Below are 16191 nucleotides of genomic sequence, written 5' to 3'. Positions count from 1 at the left end.
AGCATTCTGTTGTCTAGGTAACGAAGGTGCTCTAGCTCACCTATGCTGAAGATTGCCCCTCTCCAGGTGACCTCACAGTTACAAAAGAAGGAGCAGAAGTACATTGGCATATCCTGACCACCTGTCAGGATGGCATGGAGCTATAGTAATTAATTTCCAAAGAACCAAGTAATAGCATCCTGAGTTGGGACGTCACAACTATGCTTGTCAATCTCCAAACTCTCTGACTGTCAGAGAAGGTGGGGATGGGCCTGCATTTTTCAGCCCCCACAGAGATGGAGTCAGGCTCTAAAGCCTCAAGGCCCATACACAGTGATCCACTTTCTCTAATAAGGCTCTACTTCCCAAACAGTGCCACCATCTGGGGACCAAGTATTCTAAGACAGGAGTCTTCAAACTACACATTCAAAACTGTATTCAAACTACAACAAATAGAAGCCCAGTGTGGGGGAACCCAGGAAGTGTTTGCTGGGAGGAGGTGATGCCAGAGGAGGTCCTAAGGGAGCAGTAGAAAGTAGCCGTGAAGAGTGGAAAATAGCCTGGCCTTGGCTTGCGAAATCCCTCATCAGCAGCTGAGTGACCTGCCTCCTACTATTTGGCCTGGGACAAGTCACTCCAGAATTATGGAATGATACCAAACTGATGGAATCATGGGGTTAGAACAGAAATGAGCATCCAAAGCCTCGGCTGATGCTTCTCTTCTGGTTTGGGTCCAGCACTCAGAGTGCAGAGGAAGTCAAGTCAACTCATCCCTACAGCAGTCTGGTGTGAGAGACACTATGATGTCTCTCATTGTCCAGAAGAGCAAACAAATACAGGGTAGAGATTCACCTGAAGTCGTAAAACGTTCTGAGAATAAGCTGGGTTGGAACTCAAACGATGTAACTTCATAAGAAACACTCTGAACCACTATAGAAGGTTTTAGGAGCTGGCCAGATGATGAGCTTTAAGGCATTGTCTGTAACCCCTGACGAGAGCCAAACCTATCTGCAGCGGCCTCCCTGAGCCTTGAAAACACTGTATGCATTACACCAATCCATCAGTAGAAAATGAGATTAAGAAAACACACAAGGATGGTCATTTCCCTTGATTTGGGGTTCATTTCTCTACCAGTAATGCAATCAACCCCTGAGTTATACTGAGAAATAAATAAAAGGGTACCAATTGAGGAAGGTGTTTGCCAAGGGCTTCTGCTCCAGCTAAGCCAAACTCTTCCTGCTCCAAACCCTGGAACAAAGAACAACAGAATCCTGGTCATTGCACTTGTAGCAGGAAGGAACTCCAGAATTCATCTGCCCCATCACAACTAGTTCAAGGATGAAAAAAACGAAGGTCCCCAAGGGGAGGTGTGTCAGCCAATATCACACAACGGCTTCCTGTTAACCTGGGACTTATCAAACACAGCACACTCACGCCGTGTCTTGATTATGGCAGTCCTGCTGGGACATGCAGGGTCTGGTGATATGGGGCAGGCACTCACCCTCCTCCTGTATTCCTGGATTATACAACAAAGCCACTGGTCCAAGAACAGCCCCAACACCCTTATCTTCCCAGGGCAGCTTCTCCATATCTGCTGGCCCCAGCATCTCTCTGCCTGGCAAACCAGTAGAAGGGGCGACAGAAACATGACCTTTAGATATCTGACGTGTTTTCCTAGGGAATAAATCAAAGCGCACAAAGCACATTCCTCACCTCATATTCATAGCTTGCCTTTGGTGACATTAAAAAAAGGAAGCACTCTGGCTTACACAAATAAGCCTCTACACTGGAAGGGATGAACCTGATTGCCCTGGGTCCAGCACTGAACTGCCTGCCACTTGTTATATAGTTTGGGGCAAATCCATCATTTTCCTCGTCCTCAGTTCTTCATCTGTGAAACATACATCCTAACAGTACTCACCTCACAGGATGCCAGGAGGATTAAAAGGGATACTGGGTATAATAGTGCCCTACACATAGTAACTGTTTAAGAAAAAGCAAATGAACTACAGCAACACCAGGGAAGATTCAGTTCTCCCAGGCTTGTCCATCCTCCAAAGCCCAGAGTCCTAGACAGTGCATTAAAACCTGTGCAGTTTGTTTACTGTGTTGAATTATTCTCTTTTCCTTGCTGGGGGTGTGGGTTGTGGGGACAATTGATGCTCTGGGCTCTGAAGGCATTTGACAATGCCCTATGACTGGGTTAGCAATGGATTGAGGGAAGTTGAGGGGGGTCATCAAATCCAAAGCCAAGGTCAGCCCAAAGAGACACTGGACTGTACGGACTATACAGATTGAGCCTTTAGGCCCAGCACTCCTGTATATGGTTTCCTGTGGAAGAGTAGGGACCCCCACGAGGCATAACAAAGAGGTTTGATCTTCACCTTGGCAACAGCGAACATCCACCAAGTTTCTAAGCAGGGGAAGGGGGGGGATGTTCCTATAAGGGATCTTTCTGCTCTGGTGGAAATACCTGTCTTGCTTAGATTTCTTCAGCGACTTCTCGATGCTGTCGAGGTGAAGATCGGATCTATTTGTCCTGGCTCTTTTGGGAGCCCCCTCTTCTGTAGGAGTCTGTGAGTGTAGGGAAGCACTCAGTACGTTCTAGCTATGTGCATGTTACTGTTGAGATCCAAATCTGAAAAATATTTTGAGGAGTCGAGGAGCTGGGACAGCACTACAGAAGCATCAGATTCTGTCACTCAAAAACATTGCTGTTTGGTCCACCATGGATTAATTTGCACCGATTTCCACCTTTAAAAATATGATGTTGAGATCAAACCTTTGTCAGTTGCGGGGTTGGTGAAGATCTTCTCCCAGTCAGTGGGTTGCCTTTTTGTCTTAGTGACAGTGTCCTTTGCTTTACAGAAGCTTCTCAGCCTCAGGAGGTCCCATTTATTCGATGATGCCCTTAGTGTCTGTGCTGCTGGGGTTATACGTAGGAAGTGGTCTCCTGTGCCCATGTGCTGTAGAGTACTTCCCACTTTCTCTTCTATCAGGTTCAGTATGTTCGGACTGATATTGAGGTCTTTAATCCATTTGGACTTGAGTTTTGTGCATGGTGATAGCTGAACATAGTGGACAATGAGGAATACGGAGAATTCAAGAACAATTGCAGTGGGTTTTTGATCCTACTGCACGTACTGGCTTTGTGGGAGCCTAGGCAGTTTGGATGCTCACCTTACGAGACCTGGATAGAGGTGGGCAGTCCTTGGGCTTCCCACAGGTCAGGGAACCCTGATTGCTCTTCGAGCAGATGAAGGAGGGGGACTTGATCGGGGGAGGGGGAGGGAAATGGGAAGTGGTTGCGGGGACGAGGCAGAAATCCTTAATAAATAAATAAATTTAAAAAAGAAAAAGAAAAAAAATATGATGTTGACATAGTAAACATGTATTTGGTCAGGTGTGGTGGCACATGCCTTCACTCTCAGCATTGGAAGGGGCGGGTTAGAAATTCAAAGCCATCCTTGGGTACATGGGGAGTTTGAGCCTAGTGTGGGCGATTTGACATTCTGCCAGAAAGGAAGGAAAGGGAGGGGGGAAGAAGGAGGAAAGAGAGAGACTGGTGTGCATTAGCGAGTTTGGGGGTATCTTCTTACATTTTATTTCATTTCACTTCCATGTATTCTTCAGACTAGGTGTTCAGCCTCCTTACTTTGATCCTGACACTGAGCCAGCCGCTCTGGTCCTTCCAGGGCATGTGCCTTCCTCACCCCTGGGTGGCCTCTCTTAGCCAGTGGCACCCTCAGTACAAAGAAGTCTGGATGGAGCATATGCAGAGAGATTCTTCTGACTAGAAACTGACTACAAAAGAAGATTGAAAAGAGATTTCCCCTGAGTAACTCTGAGAAAAAATATAAAGAAAAAAGTTTTTAAATTCTCTAAAGCAATCCAGAGGTGACAGGAAAGGCAGTGAAGGGCGGGCTGCTCCTTGGTCCAGAAAATACACTTGGCCCACCAGCATCCTCCCATCACACAGTGCTACCCGCTCAAACAGGACCTGAGCTGGTGGTCCCAGGGTTGTTCACAGTTTTGAGCCTCTTCTAATGTCATATCCAGTGGTTTGGCACAGACTTACTGATGAGTCTTGTGATATATTACAGAGTTGGGAAGAGTCTCTGCTGCTCAAGCACTGTGGGGCTTGCTAACTCATTCCCATACATGGCCCAGATGACAGCCAGGCGTCCTTCCTCCCCTGCCTGAGATCTAGATGTGGCTGCTGGGACCTTTGTTCATTTCACAATCTCCTCAGGTCTGAGAAAATTCCCAGTGGAGGGGGAGGGCTTCATCCTGGCTTCCAGGACAGCAGTTCCTACGTCACTCGCCCCCATTCTACATCCAAACTCTGTGTGATTCCTGAATGCATGACGTCACTGCAGATTTAAGGGCATACAGGGCAGTTTGCGATGGAATTGGTCGTCCTCTGTCTGGGTCCCCTCACTGCAGATTTAAGAACATACAGGGCCTACAAAAGCATTCCAGGACAGGCTCCAAAACTACAGAGAAACCCTGTCTTGGGGGGAAAAAGGAACATACAGGGCCCTTTGCAATGTGTGGGCTCTGCCTTCCTCTGCCTGGGTTCCCAGCTCCTTCTCCTTCCTCTGTTGCCTGGAGAATTCGAGGCTCGAGCACAGCAGAATGATTCCTGCTAACTGGGAATAGATTTCTAGGTCTTTGTCCCTCTCCTAAGAGCCTTCAGCTCACCTGGAGGACCTAAGCTTCTCTTTCCGAAAAGAGAAAGATGCCACACCTCAGAGAATTCAGAACACATTAAAAGAGAGAGATGTTCCCAGAAACCAAAAGTAGACAATCAATCTGAGCTCAGAGCTAAAGATGGATATTACGGGAATGTTTTGAGTTTTGTGTTTGTTTAGGGGATAAATGTCCTTTCTAGGTAGAAGTATCCTCTGGGCCTTTTTTATATTTGTTGGTCTGTCTGTCTGTTTGTTTGAGACAGGGCCTTGCCATGTAGCTGAGGCCAGCCTGGAACTGTCAATCCTCCTGCAGCAGCCTCCTGTGTACTAGAGTTACAATTGTGCACCACTATACCCGGCCTCCCCTCACTGTTTCACCATAAGCTGTTTGCCTCATAAAGTAATTCAAGCTGGTAAATTAAATAAGGGCAGACATTGAATGGAACCTGGTAGACACATAAACACTATAGAGGGGAGAAAGAAAAGTCTTAAACTTCATTGCTTCGTCTACCATGGAACATGGAGGAAACTTTATCTTGCCTCTTTACTCTCCCCTGAGGGCTAAAACAAGGACAAGTCAGGCTGCCTGACTCCTTGGAAAATGTGGTGTGTGTGTGTGTGTGTGTGTAACTCTTTCCACAGGAATGAATGTCAGTCTAAGCATGTCTCTGTGTCTGTCTGTGTGTCATTGTGTGGTGGTGCATGTCTGGTTGTCTGCACATGGCTAGCTCCACACGTCTATGTGTGTTTGCATTTGCCTGTCTGTGTGTCCAGGTGTCCCTCTGTCATCAGTGATGCTTCTGTGTCTTTCTGTATCAGATATAATCTGTATCCCTCTTAATGAAGGACGGTAAAAGGAGGAGATGCTGTATTTTACCTGTGACAATGTACGGCATGTAGATGTACAGGCATGGATAGGAGCAAGGGTGCAGTGGGGCTCACAGAAGCCATAAGGGAAGGTACACGCTGCCTCTGCAAAGCAGGTCATCTGCTTTCCTGGTTTTGTTTTCCATCCTCCCAATGGGCTCCAGACCCTTCTTGCAAACAAAGAGAGTTTAAAAATTGCAGCGCTTCCTGTGTTCCCAAATGTTCGGAAGGCCGCGATGAACTTGAACGCTGGCAGCTTGGATACCCAGCCTGGCTGCTGTAGCAGGAAACCACCAGCCCACTGGCTGCCACCACCCATTTATATAATATGCCCCAGAGGACGGAAACAAGGAGCAGCTGCCGCGCTCACTGCGCCCCAAACCAGGAGTCAGTGACGCACCTTCCATGGGAATGGGAAGCCTGCGTGAGGCACAGATGTGTCCTTTGAGGGCTTCCTCCAACTAGGTAAATGAGAAAATGCACTCTCTTTTTCTGTTGCCAGAATAGGCTGGCTGAGACCACGTGATTTTACAAAGTAAACAGGTTAAACGAGGTGATTTACAAAGTAAACAGGTTAAACCTGGTGATTTATAAAGTAAACAGGTTAATCCAGAGGCTGGTCTATTAGTTCCTTAACTCGTTGTTGTTACAAAATATCTGATAGAAGCAAGTTACTGAAGAAGAATTGATTTTGACTCACAGTCCAGGGGATATGATCCATCACAGTGGGGAAGACATGGTGGCTTCTGCCATGACAGAAGAGGTTGGTAGCATCAGGCTCCAACACAGACAGGCCTCTGCTGGAAGGCCCGCTCCCTCCCCAGAGAGCCACATCCTCTAGCGAGGCCCCACCTTCTAACAGTTCCACCGTCTTAAAGAGTTGCGCCACTGCTGTTCAAGCATATGCGCCTACGGGGGACATCTTGCATTAAACAATAGCAACTGGGAAGTCCAGGCAAGGGTCTGGTGCTCACCTGCCCTTTCTTGGAAAGCAGGTGGGCCAGGGGAGTGTGGCCAGTGGGCTGAAGAGGTGGTGCTAATGGTGGCTCATGTTATAACTGACTCTCAGTTACTAACCTAGTCCCAAGAGAAACACTTTAATCCCCTAAAAACTTAATCTCCTCTCAGAAACTCCCAGCACAGCCACAGTGACAAACACATTTCAGCGTGGCATTGGGTAGGACAAACTGCATTCACACACCACAACAGCACGTTTGCCTGGAAGTTCATACCTACCAACCAGGTATCCTCCCTTATCATTTCTCCAGGTCAGATAGAGATAGACATCAGCATCTCAATCATTTCCACACATTTCCCGAATATCTGTTCTGTGTCCTTTCTGTGCACTGCCAGGTATGGGTAACAGTTAGAGAGAAAGCCTCCCTCCCAGCTTTTGGGGGCACACACACACACAGAGAGAGAGAGAGAGAGAGAGAGAGAGAGAGAGAGAGAGAGAGAGAGAGAGGAGACACAGAAAGAGAGAGAGAGAGAGACAAGGAGAGAGAGAGAGAGAGAGAGAGAGAGAGAGGAGACACAGAAAGAGAGAGAGACACAGAGAGAGAGAGAGAGGAGACACAGAAAGAGAGAGAGAGACACACACACAGAGAGAGAGAGAGAGAGAGAGAGAGAGAGAGAGAGAGAACAGAGAAAGAGAGAGGACAGAGAGAGAGGAGAGAGAGAGAGGGAGACACAGAAAGAAAGAAGACAGAGAGAGAGGGAGACACACACAGAGAGAGAGAGAGAGAGAAGGAGACATACACACAGAGAGAGAGAGAGAAAGAGAGAGAGAGAGAGCAGCTTGCTCCACTCCAGTACACCCACTCCAGGCCTCCCCCTAGTCGTTTGCAATGAGCAGGCACCTTTCCAAGCCTTGACTTCATGCTGACCATCAAATCCCCAAGCCGGGGAAGGAACGATGATGTCACTCTCCCTGTACTTGAGAAATGCAACCATCAGTCTTGGAAGAAGTTGGCCTTGATTATGGAAAGGGCAGCTTCAGGGGGGGGGGCAGCTTTCATTCACAGAAATAGCAGTTTTAAGGATCTAGAAGGCTGCAGTGTCCTTGAAGTCAGGAATCGTGGGACTCGTGCTAAGGCATAAATGATTACTTTGAGCAGAATCTCCTCAGGGAGTTGAGGGAAACCCTTGAGGACAGGTGGGCCTCCTTCCCTGTCCCCCCACCATGCTCTGCACATCTGGCCTCCCTGTATCTCCCTCTGTGTAAGGATGTCACAGCGTCTCTCTATTGGACTAAGTTCCACAAAGGCAGGGCCAGGTCACTGATGTATCCCTGGCACTGAGCTGAGAGATCAATCAATGTGAACTGAAACAATGGGTGGGGCTGTAGCACACGTGGGTTCCGGGGATCTAGAGAAGAACCCTGGTTTCTCACCTGCGCCTGCCTGGTAGCCAGGCTGGGTGAGTATGCCGAGTAGCTTGACATAAGCTAAAGTCACGTGAAGAGAGAGACCCTCAGTTGAGGAGTTGCCTCGAGCAGATGGTCCCGTGGGAAAATCTGTGGGGTCATTTTCTTGATTAATGACTGATGTCGCAGGTCCAGACCACTGTGGGCAGTACCACCCCTTGGCGGGTGGCCTTGGGTTGTATAAGAAAGCAGGCTGAATTATCAAAGAAGCTTCCTCCTGCAACAGGTGAGAACAAACATAGAGACCCACAAGAAACATTGCACAGAGAGTGAGAGACCTTGGAACACACAAGTCTAAATGGGATGTCTCCAACAAATCCCTCCCCTCAGGGCTCAGGGAACCATGTGGAAGAAGAGGCAGGGAGAGCTCAAGAACTAGAGGGGATGGAGGATGCTGAGGAAACAAGGCCCTCTAAATCAAAATGAGCAAAGCTCATATGAACTCACAGAGACTGGAACAGCGTTCACAGGGCTGCATGAGTCTGGACTCTTTGTATACATTATGGCTTCCAGTTTAGTACTGTTATGAGGTTCCCAAGTTATGCAAGTGAGTGGGTCTCTGATTCTTGTACCTTCTCTCGGGCTCTTTTCTTACTGTTGCCTTGTCCCATCCAGTTACTATGGGATAGCTTTTGTTTTATCTTATTTTGTTATATTTTTAAAAGATGGATGAATGAAAACCTAGCTACTAGGGTAAAGGTTAACAACTGAACTGTCGTTTATACCTGCTGGGCGGGGGACAACCGGTTCTCTCCAGTGGAGTGACACTGGGTACATCAGCCACTCCAGGGTCGCCTCATGTTCAGGAGTAGTGTGTAGCCGACAAATAATGGACTACATGTTATTGTGTGCTCTTATTTGATTAAAATTTGGTCAGGGGTTTTTATTTGGGGGGGGCTCTTTTTCTATTTGAGTGTTGTTTTGTTTCCTTGTTTTTGAGGGCTTGTAGTTTTACTTTGTTTGCTTGTTTGTTTTGAGAAAGAATTTAGAGTTGGGTAGGTAAGGAGGGGGACAGGATCTGCATTGACCTGTGAAAAGGGAAGAACAGGATCAACACATTTAAATTTTAAAATGTTTTCAATTAAAAAAATGGAAAAGAGAAAGAAAAAGAGGAAGGAAGGAAGAAAGAAAGGGAGGGAGGGAAAGAAAGTGAGCAAATTATGTTAAGCAAACCAGTAAGCACATTCCTCCATGGCTCCTACTTGAGTTCCTGCCCTGACATCCCTCAAGGATGAACTGGAACATGTAACTAAACAAACCCTTTCCTCCCCAGGTTGTTCTGGTCAGTGTTTAATCACAGCAGAAATCAAACCAGAGCAGTGGGGTAACAACAGGGTCTTTGTATTGGCTACCATTCTATTGTTGTGATGAAACACCACGACCAAGGCAACTTATGGAAGCGTTTGTTTGACTTCCAATTCCAGAGAGCTAAGATGGAGAGCGAACATGCCATCAGCTGGAAGGCATGGTGGTAGGAGAAGGGACAGGAAGCTGGGAGTTTACATATCAGCCATGAGCATGAAGCAGAGAGAGCAAACTGGGAAGTGGCAAGAAATTTTTTGTCTCAAAGCCTGGCCCTGGTGACATACTTCCTCCAGCAAGGCTGCGCCACCTGAACCTCTCCAAACAATGCCACCAACTGATTTTTAAGTGCTCAAATGCCCAGCTTTGAGAGACATATCTCTAGACAGACTGCCACTGTGTGCTGGAGGGGGCATGTTTGCATTTGCTCTTTGGCAGGCTTCTGCTTGTGGTTCCATTCACCCTTCTTCCACCAAATACCCAGCCCAGCCCTGCCTTTACCGATTGCTCCATGGCCAAAGTGAAGGGCAGAAGAGAGGTCCCACTCTGGGGAAGGGCACTCATGAAAGAAAGTCTCCTTCACAGCCACTAAATCGCTGGCACTTAGTTGCAAAGTCAGTCAGTGATGACCAAAACACATGAGTAGGGATTTTCTGCTATGCTCTAAGCTGAACTTTCTCACAGCAGTGACCATGGTTCTGTTTCCTCTTGAACATAAAACAGAGCAAAAACAAAAACTTTTCAATGCTCTAAATCTTCCACAAGAACACCCCAGCTCACTTTAAGAAAGAGACTGGCAGAGTAGTGAAGGCCTTCATCCCAGCTACTGTGGAGTGGAGGCACGGTTGAAAGTTCAAGGCCAGGCTGTGTAACTTAGGAAGAACTTAGATAGTGGCAGTGTACTTGCTCAGCACCCATGAGGCCCTGCACTCACTTCTGAAAAACAGAAAGAGAAGAAGAATGGCAAAGGAAGTGAAGCAGAAGCCAAGGAGCCACCCTGCCTGAGCTAGACCTCTTCTCATACGGAGGGTACTCTGAACACAGCCCCCAGCATCCCAGAACAAGGAGCCATCAGTGGTCAGAGCCTTGCTGTTTCTGCTCATCTGATTCTCCCAGCTAGGAGAGGTGGGTCTCCCTAAAATGAGAATGAGAGAGGAAAGAGGAAACCCAGCCCCACACCCTTCCCAGTTGGGTCTTTACACAGAGAACTGAGAAAGATTTCTATAAGTGATGATTTTTTTCTATTGAAGCCACAAGTTCGAGACTTTGGCATTGGGAAGTCTGAGTGGGAGCACTCTTCAAGACAAAGCGGGCTTTTCCAGCCTGCTGATTTTCCAAAGCTATTGACATAGCTGGACTCATCCAGCCCAGCTGTGCAGAGTGTAAGCAAACAGGGCCTTTTATGAGGTTTGTCTCCATCCCAGCCATGTGCGTACAGGGTTTGGTCCAGCCTTTTTGTAGGGATGTCAGTGAAATGTCTGAAGCAAGCAGCTGGTGTGGGAGCCAATATTACCACCCTCAACTCCCCCTGCAAGGTCCTGGTGCCTTAGAACCTTCGTGAGGGCTTTAGTCGGGATCTTTGTTCTGAGTTTCTCAATTTTTCTGGGTCTCGGATCTATCCTCTTAAGTTGGCTATCCTAGTAGAGATCTTGATGAGTCTCTGGGTGTGATGAGTGAGTAGACCCTAAAGCGTGCACAGGATGAATGTGAGCCGGAAGCACAGAGAGATGCCCTGAGACTGACTCTCTGCTTGCTGGAGAAGAAAGACAGAAGTTACTCCAGCACTGTTGGGCCTCCAGTTAGACAGAGCTGCTGAGAGCTGTCCCCTGCCCGACCTGATGGCAAGTGACCCTTTCCTACCCAAGGTCAGGCATGGGAAGGAACTCATGTGCTTCAGTCTGCACAATGATCTCCTTAGAGAAGAAAACTGAGGCCCAAGGCTGTGATCATGGCACTCTTTCCAGTTCAAATCCTTTATCTCCACACGCGGTGCTTCCATAGTTATTGTTAGAAAGATTTAAGGAAAGGCAGAGAACACTTTGGAAATAAGAAAATGGAAGTGCAAGTTTAAAAAACAAAGCTCGGAAGTAAGCCTTCACTCAGGCTTAACAGGCTTTGATCTTCATAGGAATTTAATTCTCTAAGTCAATAGATTAATCCCGTTCCTTTTATAAATGGGTCAATTTCAGAAGTAACAAGATTTAGCTACCAACATAGTTAGGTAGACCAGTAATCTCAAACCTGCACCTGCATCAGCTGAGCATCCTGTTAAAATGTAGGACCTGAGCCCTCAATCTGGAGTGTAAATGAGACATGTGATTGATGATCTACAGATTCTACAACTGCACATTGAAAAGCAAAGATCTAAGGCTAGAGATAACTCAGCCATGAAAATGCTCACCATGCAACAACAGGTCCTGAGTTCAAACCCCAGAATCCACATTTTAAGGGTTTGCAATCCTAGCACTGTAGAGGCAGAGGCAGGCAGCTAACTGGGGCTTGCTGACCAGTCTGCTTATCCTAACTGAGGAGCTCCAGGTCAAGGAGAGACTGTCTCCAAAAACAAGGCAGACAGATAATGAGGAATGACATTCGAGGTTGACTTCTGACCTCTACAAGTTCATGCACTGACATATATGCACACACCTTTACATGCAAATGGGGAGAAAGAAACGGACAGAGAGAGCAAGAGAGAAAGAGAGCTCTAGACCCCAGGCATTCCTGAGAATGGTCCTGCCGAGAGAGAGGCTATCAAAAATAGGAATATCTGAAATAATAAACAAGATGTGAGTGAGGAAACATAGCCCACCTACCGATTCTCAGGCCATCACCAGGCCATCCCCCCCACACCATGTTTTTGAAACTCTCCAACTCAGACCTGTTTTACCAGTGGGTACACTAAATTTCAGAAAGGAAGTGCTAATATTGAATCCACACCCCCGCAACACTTTACAGATGGGGCCTCAGTTTCCTTTGTCCCTAGGTTAGATAGAGGTATCTTTGAGTGCACTCAGATAGGTGAGCTAAAGGATTCTGGTCCATTCAGAGCCATCAGTTCCTCGAGTGTGAGCCTACTTTCTTGCTGAGATCTCCCACTGCCAGTCATCTTTCCATGTGTTGGGGACTCCACTCACAGTGCTGCCAGGGGTCTCCAAGTCCCAGTGGCTGAGATTGTCCTGTCTGGTGAGTGATTTAGGGGCTTTGGCCATTATCCCTTGGTCCATTATGCAGTCACTGAATATTCAGTCCAGAAACCTTTTGGCATGTCCCACATCTTCAAAATGAAACAGGGAGCCCATACTCATTTGCCTGATTTAAAGGCATCTAGAAGGTTTTTTTCCCTAATGGAGGGAATCACACCATCCATCTAAAATGAGGAAACCCCACACTAAGGAGCCAAGAGAAAGATGGAGACCTAAGTTGAAAGGGTTGACATATTAATGGTTTGTTTCTGCCCAGCCCTATTCCACTTGGAATTTAATTCAGAAGCCAAGCCTCTCTGAAGCTTTGGAGCTAAGAGGAAATGGCTTTATCCTAGGGGAGAACGGAGCCCCCCGCCCCTCCTCCTCAGACACTGGTGTGATCTCACTTCCATTCCCTCCAGCCTGTAGACAGTTATGGAGAGGCTGCTCTAGGCTGGGTCAGACCTGGGCTGGCTCATTCATTTGGCAGTTGAGAAAGCCTCTGCTTCCCTGGGTTTTTCTATTCATAGAGAGCCAGCTGCCATCAGGCAGCTTGTCTGAACGAGGAAGGGCTCAGAGGCAGGACAAGATGTCATACTTGGTCTGGCCAGTGGGCAATTCTCATGAACCTATCATCACAAGGCATCACCTATTCTCTAGACTCCAAGCCTTGAACCTGTAATTGTCCTATCTCAGAGGTATCCAGGAGGACAAGACTACAGCCTCAAGTCCAGTAGGTAATTGCCTGTTCTAAAATTTATTTATATTGGAGACGTGATGATGTAAAGATACACTAGGAGCTTCATGCCTCCATCCTAAGCCGTGGACACCACCCCAGCACAACCTGGGGACAATGTGAAGTAGACAGCAAACTGCCAACACTCAACCTACAGGCCTCAGCTGTATTCTTCATCTGTTCCCAGACCTTCCTGACTCCTACCCATTACTGCTACCTTCCTGCTAATCAGTATTCTGGGTGCCCTTTCCTGAGTGAAAACTGAATAGTATCAGCTCTGTCTGGTGCCTACCACCTGCAGGTTGCAGCCTGAGCCACTGAGTCAATTTTTTTTTGGTTTGGCTCCATGCCCTGTGCTCACCCACTCCATCACTTGTACTCCTACCTAGCTATGATATTCATTCTGGGACTCTGGGGGTCCACACTGAGTGAGAGAGAACCTGAAAGAAATGGTCTGTGAGAGTGGAGTGGTAGCTCAGTTAGTACAATGCTCGCCACACATGCATAAGGACCTGATTCCAAGCATCATTGTAAAAAAGCTAAACATGACGGCACACACAATGCTTGAGTTGAGGATGCAGAGACAGGAGGATCCTAATACTCACTGGCCAGCCAGTCTGGCCAAATTTGTGAGTTCCAGACTCATTGAGAGACCGTGTCTCAAAAAATAAGGTGGAGAAAGATTAAGGAAGATGCTTTCCATGTGCACACATGTGTGCAAACATGAACACACACATACACACATAAAATGACTTGTAATGGAAATGGTCAGACACACATGAACACAAAGTAGCCCCCGCACTATGCCTGCGCCCCTGCTCAGCTCCAGTTCAGACCCCGTCTGTGACCACGCCAGACTCACTTCCCCATCCAGACCGCACGGGATTATTTTAAAGAAAGCTCAAGACATTCTGTCCTTTCATCTGAAAACGCTTCAACATGTGTTCCTGAAAGAAGAAGAGAAGACTTCATTTTTGGAAACTCTAGGTTTGGGTAGGCAGGGAGGCGGGCAGCCAAAACAAAGTAACCAGATTTGTGGTTTGGTTTAAATGTGTACATTTTATAAACTCATATTTTTAGCATAAACCCCTTGAACATGCAGAGAATTCAGTGACTATGTGTCTACCCTCATTTAGAGAGAGAGCAGTAACAAAGTGAGGTCGTCACTGAGCTTAGATACTGGCTAGCCTCTCCCTCGCAGGATTTTTCCATGGTTGGCTCTGATGGTTCCTGAACCTTCTGAAGTTTCACTTTTATGTCATTTCCTCATGGATACCTCTGCCTGGAATGGCCCTTTCTTTATTAGGCAAACTGACTCTATCTGCAAAATCTAGTCCAAATACCATCTTGCTCGTTGTCTGTGATAACCTCTTCAATACTCCTTTCCTCTTGAAGCAGCCAGCCGGACTACGCAGCTGAGTTGAAATCATTCTTGTGTGATCCACTGCTCCATTCATCCCATGATTCTCTATAGAGTAGGGTCTGGGTCATCCCTATGACTCAGGGCCAATGTAAGAAACAGTTCAGTCCTCAAGCATGGATTTGGCTTCAGCATCAGCTGAACAATTGTTTAATTAGGTCTTAGGGTTCTGGTTCATGAGTCAGAAGTAGCAACACTGTGATGAGGCTCATGGGAATTAAGTGGGATGTGTCTACTATAAGGCTGCAGCAAAACACAGCTGGCCACCAGGAGACGCAGAACAGATATGGCTTCTCGAATCAGACATCCTCTTAAAACGTTCATTAGCCGGAGACCTGTCTCACCGTTCAGCACAGGCCCTAGCCTCTGCCTGGGTCTCGGTTGTCTCTTCCCTATGAAAGACACTAAAAGGTAACCTCGGCATGTATAGTATAAGAGGTCACGCCCAAGTGGGCGGGTAACTTGAAGGCTACTTGCTGAAGGATTTCCTACATCAGGACTGTAACTCATCAGCAGATTCTTGCCTAGCATATATGAAATCCCTGAATTGAGCCTCAACGTGGCCAAATATTGAGCCAGGCATGTTACATGACTGGGAAAATGGATGCAGGAGGTGTCCAAGGCCAACCTGGCCTCAGTGGGACCCAGAGACCTTCTCTAAAAGAAAAATAAATAAAACTTTAGCTCTTTCCTCTTCGGCCATCGCTGGATTGCAGCCGCCAAAATGAAGTTCAATCCCTTTGTGACCTCTGACCGGAGCAAGAACCGCAAACGGCATTTCAATGCACCTTCTCACATTCGGAGGAAGATCATGTCTTCCCCCATTTCCAAAGAGCCGAGACAGAAGTACAATGTTCGCTCTATGCCCATTCGAAAGGATGATGAAGTTCAGGTTGTCCGGGGACACTACAAAGGCCAGCAGATTGGCAAAGTGGTCCAAGTGTACAGGAAGAAATACGTCATCTACATTGAATGGGTGCAGCGGGAAAAGGCTAATGGCACAACTGTCCACGTGGGCATCCACCCCAGCAAGGTGGTGATCACCAGGCTAAAGCTGGACAAAGACCGAAAGAAGATCCTGGAAAGGAAAGCCAAGTCTCGACAAGTAAGAAAGGAGAAGGGCAAATATAAGGAAGAAACAATTGAGAAGATTCAGGAGTAGGGGCGTCTCATACAGTTTGCATTAAAGACTGCTTGAGTAAAAAATAAATAAATAAATAAATAAATAAATAAATCTTTAAAACAATGTCCATTAGCTGGAATGGATGGTAAGGTTAGGGTATTGGGGGTTGATTTTCAGGGAATGCCATTTCTGTTGCCCACAGAGAACTACGTGGGGTCCAAATCCAAACGTGTGGTTCACATGCAGACTCGGATCCCACAACAATGGTGTGCACTTCATTCCTTTTACAGACAAAGCACCTGGGAGGTGAGGGGGTGTCTTAGTTAGGGTTACTATTGCTGTGATGAAACATCCATGACCATGGAGACCCTTATTAAAAAAAAAAAAAAAACGTACCTGGGGCTGGCTTACATTCAGAGGGTTAATCCATTATCATGTGAAGGGGAATTACTGTGGTGTGTAG

General features: G+C 47.0%; 2 protein-coding genes across 2 annotated transcripts in view; both read left to right on the top strand.

Moving 5' to 3' along the window:
* Positions 1-16191, top strand: part of Syn3 (synapsin III) — a 399638-nt gene that overhangs the window by 307069 nt on the left and 76378 nt on the right. The window lies entirely within an intron of this gene.
* LOC121462407 (60S ribosomal protein L26-like) lies at positions 15330-15767 on the top strand. The gene has a single exon (XM_041673972.1). It carries the CDS (start codon positions 15330-15332, stop codon positions 15765-15767), a length of 438 nt encoding a protein of 145 aa, XP_041529906.1.

Source organism: Microtus oregoni, unplaced genomic scaffold, assembly GCF_018167655.1.
Source record: "Microtus oregoni isolate MIOR12 unplaced genomic scaffold, Mior012 000001F_ref0000356, whole genome shotgun sequence".
Lineage (NCBI taxonomy): Eukaryota > Metazoa > Chordata > Mammalia > Rodentia > Cricetidae > Microtus > Microtus oregoni.
The sequence above is the reverse complement of the archived record's forward strand: the minus strand, read 5'-3'. Positions and strand labels throughout refer to the sequence as shown.

Coding starts and splice junctions, on each gene's coding strand:
- LOC121462407 (XM_041673972.1), top strand. CDS start 15,330: ATGAAGTTCAATCCCTTTGTGACCTCTGACCGGAGCAAGAACCGCAAA.